General features: G+C 38.1%; 2 protein-coding genes across 2 annotated transcripts in view; one reads left to right on the top strand and one right to left on the bottom strand.

The window, feature by feature from the left end:
• LOC137996260 (selenocysteine lyase-like) overlaps nt 1-3,776 on the bottom strand; it is a 6,744-nt gene extending 2,968 nt beyond the window's left edge. The window contains exons 1-2 of the mRNA XM_068841674.1: nt 3,127-3,776; nt 1,741-1,924 (exon numbers count right to left, since the gene is read on the bottom strand). Coding sequence (XP_068697775.1) covers nt 1,741-1,924; nt 3,127-3,651 — 709 coding nt within the window. The 5' untranslated portion in view covers nt 3,652-3,776. The remainder of the gene's footprint in view (nt 1-1,740; nt 1,925-3,126) is intronic.
• A 90-nt stretch (nt 3,777-3,866) lies between these two features.
• The window catches only part of LOC137996208 (DENN domain-containing protein 11-like), a 15,576-nt gene continuing 14,442 nt past the window's right edge, over nt 3,867-5,000 (top strand). Inside the window, exon 1 of the mRNA XM_068841632.1 lies at nt 3,867-4,101. Within this exon, the coding sequence (XP_068697733.1) occupies nt 3,879-4,101 (223 nt within the window). The 5' untranslated portion in view covers nt 3,867-3,878. The remainder of the gene's footprint in view (nt 4,102-5,000) is intronic.

Below are 5,000 nucleotides of genomic sequence, written 5' to 3'. Positions count from 1 at the left end.
TTCAGTAGAAAAACAAGTTTACTGATCATGTGTGTGAAAAAGCACCACTATATGCTTAACTATGGTGATCTCCAACTCTCATCAGATACCGGTATGTCCAGAAATGCAGGTAAATTAATTAGGTGCATGAAGATTGCAATAAGGGTGACAAAGTGTCCCCTTGCTTTTCTCCCCAACTTCAACATCATTCGCACGTGAAAATACACTCAGACAATTTACCTCACAAAGTGTCCCCTAAACTCCACTGTCCTCAAGTACAAATAAACAGCTGCATTTACCCTCGCCAAAAAAAATACCCCAAACCATTACCTGTACATTATTGCTAGAAATAAGTAGCAAATGCTTAGACATAAAGGGACACTTTGTGTTAGATATCAAAATCGGGTGTGCATCTAATTACATGCATTTCTGGACATAAGTGACTCTCATATACATAACAATATTGTTGACGCTGGCTCTTACTCAATATTTAGTGCTCTCCAGGCAAGTGAGGCCAATAATGACCACCTACATAAGGTTAGCAGTAAAACAGTATCCATTCTGCATTTTTATCCCTATAGAAGGGATGTAAAATTGAGACATTCAAAGAGGTGGATAAATTATAAAGAAACTTTCCACCACCTGTGAGTGAGTGAGTGAATGACAAACTTTACTTAAGTGTCTAATAATTCTAGCGCTGGAGAACTGTAAGCTGAAATCAACAATTAATGCAAATCAAGTCAAATTCTATTTTTTGGTGCAGTTAAAAGGTGCAAAGACACCACGTCACAATTTGCTACTGTTTTGCAAGATTTCAATGAGATCCATTTTGACAAAAGCTGCACTAGTTTTTCATCATGCACAACCTGTGTACACAAAGTGTCAAAATTTGGAATGCATACAGAAATGGGCACTGTCATTTATCTACCCTAGAATATCATAAAAAATAGCAATTCCTAGAGAATGCAGACATCCCTGTGATTGAATGTTGTAACAAGGCTACTTATAGAAAGCATTTTAAAGTTTATTAGTGATAAGAACAATAACTTGAACAAGTTGTTATACCCAGCATCAAACCACATTTTTTTTTAGCAATACTAATAGGTGGTTTGCAGTTTGCACGTGGAAAATGGACCATTAGAGGAATACTCTTTATATTATGACCTCTTGCAATATAAATAAAAAACACAATGTGCACTACATGGTAATTACAATTAAACTCTTGGATCTTTTGATTCATTTTTAATTTGGTCTATTTTATATAACAAACTAGTAAATTGCCAAATTATTATAAGTATTCAATTTGTCCCTTTTAATGATGATAACTAGAATGCCACTACCTTGTAAATATGCTATTCAGCCCTATGGGCATCCAAAGTATTGATTACTAATAAACTATTAACTATTACAGAAATTAACTTGCGAGAGTTTTCTTGAATAATCTTGGCAAAGATTGATGATCCTATGAGGAAGCCTTTGCTATTCAAAAAGTTGATCGAGCTACTAACCACCAACAAAATAGAGTCCAGTGGACATAAAACACAACTGAAACAAATAATATGAGTTGTCCATTGGAAAAGGGGTTAATTTAACCAAGGGACAGCTCTACCCACCCTTCAAATAATGGTGCCAGTTAGATCCTTTTGTACCTCCCAATCTCATCCTAGGAGTGCCACTTTTAAATTTTCCTCTCTCTAGCACCAGATGATTTTACTTGTCAATGGGGACCAGATCAGTGGTGAAAAGGTTATAATATCTCACCAATTCGAGGTCCATAGAACTTGTGTCCCACAATTGTCAAATAATCTACCCCAAGCTCTTCCACATCAACTTTGATTTTGCCAATGGTTTGAGCTGCATCTGTGTGAATAAGAATTCTGGGCAATTCCTGGGATAAACGGATCTTATTTTTTCCTCTAATGGACTTAGAAATGTCTTCAATCGGCTGAGGAAAAAAATGAGACCAGGCATACATTAGTTAATGTGAGAGATGACTTCCTTGATTTGACATGCAAGTGCAAACTATTCAGTCTTGTTTGTATCAAAATCAGAAAAATCCACACTCAAACTGCAATTTCTCCCTGATCTTCCACAACTTATTGAGCTTTGTTAACACTTTCTTCTTTATAGGACTTCATTACATGTTTCTGAGATGTGTCAATATACCAGATATACTTTGTTGGGGTGTGGGAAATCTGAAGGGGTTTCCATCCATACTTGGGGCCTCTTAAAATTTGCTGATGTTCAAAGTCTGACACTTGATTTGATGGGTCAGGTTTCTGAGGTTTTAACTGAAAACACCTGTCTCTTATCCCAAGCGCTGGATATATCATGGTGGTCACTGGTCACAAAACAACTCTGGGATACGAATTTGGTTAGCTTCATTGGTAGGTGTCATTGTACTGTGCCTCCAGTTTTTCTATGCAGATGTTTTGCTTCAATAAACTATTGTGCTATATTGGGACTTGGTAGAGGTTCTGCCAGGGTAAATTCCAACAAGCGACATGGCCTAAAAATCATGAAAAATTAGCAACAGCACTTAAGGTGGAGTATCAAGTATTTATGAGTCAATGAGTCACGAGTCAATGAGTCAATGAGTTAGTGCAGTTACCCAAACCCAAAAATGAAAGCTAAAATTTCAGAGAGTGCTTAGGCCTAATCACTGAAACCAGGGCTTAGGCTTAATCAATAAATTATTGCTATATTGACTGTGAGTCTCATCAACTCATGGCTCATTGGCCATTTGACTCGTAAATCATGGGACCTCCTTAAGGTGAAATCGCGACAAACGACATCCTTTATTTAAATTTCTGACAGTAACATGAAACATTGACAAAGCACTGACACAAGACATTTTAAAATTCATACAAGCGACAAGGGGCCCCCTCCTGGCAGGGCCTCTTGGTACCCTTCAGAATCGGCGGTTCTAAAACACAGGTCACATTCCACAGGTCAATTGTTGCAGGTCATTGTTTTACCCTAGGCCTAAAAACAAACCTTAGGCTTATGGTTAGCCAAATTGAGGGTTAGGGGTACTTTCCAAAAGGTGAAACAATGACCCGCAATGAGTGACCTGTGGAATGTGACCTGTATTTTAGACCCCCTCTTCAGAATCAATGATTATAACCCAATATAATTTCTTGTTACCTGAATCACTCCTGTTTCATTGTTGGCCATCATTACAGTTACCAAACAAGTATTAGGTTTTATTTCCTGTTCTATGGCCTCTACATTTACTGCACCAGAGTCCTTTGACGCTGGAACAAATGTAACCTCAATCCTCCCTTGCTGTTTGAGTTTGAGAAGTGGAAGCTGGATTGAATCATGTTCGAGATTCGATGTGATGACATGTGGCATTTGACCAGGATTGGGATGTTCTTGTTTGTGACTAAACTCAAAGAAATTATCTAAAGCAGAATGAATGACCATGTTGTTAGCTTCAGTACCACCGGATGTGAAGATGACGTCACTAGATAATGTACCAATCATGTCAGCTATTGAAGTTCGAGCTTGTTTGATTACTTGAGCTGCTCTTTTTCCTGCACTGTATGTGCTACTTGGATTTCCCCACCCATCTCTCAAAGCATCATGGATCGCTGTTAGTACAGATGTCTCTAAAGGTGTTGTGGCATTACAGTCCAAGTATATTTTGTCATGATCTTCATCGCCCATTTCTAACAAGTCCAACAATTGAATTTAAAGAAATTAACGTGATGTAAGATCAAATAACAGCAGACAATCTGTAATATTTTCTTGAATACACTAAGAACGGGCTACTAACGTTCGTGTAAGCCTCGCAATTAGAACACTCGTCTCAGTCCCCAAACTCATGAGCCAGCTTTTCACCTACCCTACCCCCCCACCCTACTAAGAAGTTGTTAATCGGCAGTGGTCGTGACATGGCGGATGATGAGTCATGTCTTGTCGAGTTTGAAGAAGTCCCCGATCTTTCGCACGATCCTAGACTAAACATCCCTTGCCTTCCGCTTAAAGATGAATCTGTAGCTTCTGGTGGAAACTTTTCATTGTTACCGGAGAGCAGTGAGATTTCGAGGGACCAAGAAACCTCTGTGCCTGATCTTATTACCGCTGTTTTTGTTGTGCAGTTCGAGACCAGAAGAGGTTTGGTCCTTTGCTTGTTTACATTTACATTTTACATGTTTGGTCATATGATGTTAGGTGTTTAATAACAGGGAGTGAAAATAAAGCAAGTGGCCTAATGATCGTTCGATCAGAGAGATAAATTTCTTAAGTTTTTCATTGTATGAGGTCGGCCGGGTTTCAGCTATGAGCTAATGTGGAGGGGCTTTGAGAACTTCATTCAATTATTTCATGTTTGATCATTCTTATCCTTTTTGCGTTGTAACGCAATTGAGGTTTTCCTTCGGGATGCCTAAAACCAGATCAATATTTTGTGCCTTTATCTGCGTTTATTGTTGATTGGTCCGCGAACATTTAAAACTTTTCAGTATCCTATCAGTTATTTCAATATGTGACAAAAAAGTAGATCATTTGTCCATGTGTAATGGGAAGAACTTCTTCTGAGCTCTAGAACTGATAAGAATAGAGGTGCAAAGACATAGATATTTCTGATATAAAGCAAATGGATGAGGTCTAGCCATGCATCTTGAAGTAACTGCAATCTATGGCTGTAAATATAATTACTCAGAATATATTCCAAGTTTTAATCCGGCTGGAATTTAGTTTTCTGTGCAGCAAAATGCATTATAGAAATTGCATAGCTAGCAGAATTTTCGCCATCTGATTAGCTACCGAGGCAAGGTATTCAGTGTGGAATTGTGACTTGAAAGCGACGATGACTGACATCGCACCATAGCGACGCATAGCTTTACATAGCAACGCAAGCAAAATTAGAAAACAATTATGTTCTCAAAAACATTGTCTCTGTTTACCAAGAAAAAACCTGAGCGAAGGGAGGAAACAAGATTTTCCTTGTTTTAATTTCAATTATGACTTTCTTAGAAGATTTTCTAAGAAGCCGCTAACGCTTACTAGCATGA

The sequence above is a fragment of the Montipora foliosa genome, chromosome 1 (genome assembly GCF_036669935.1).
Source record: "Montipora foliosa isolate CH-2021 chromosome 1, ASM3666993v2, whole genome shotgun sequence".
In the NCBI taxonomy this organism is placed as follows: domain Eukaryota; kingdom Metazoa; phylum Cnidaria; class Anthozoa; order Scleractinia; family Acroporidae; genus Montipora; species Montipora foliosa.
This window is presented reverse-complemented; position numbering and strand designations above follow the sequence as displayed.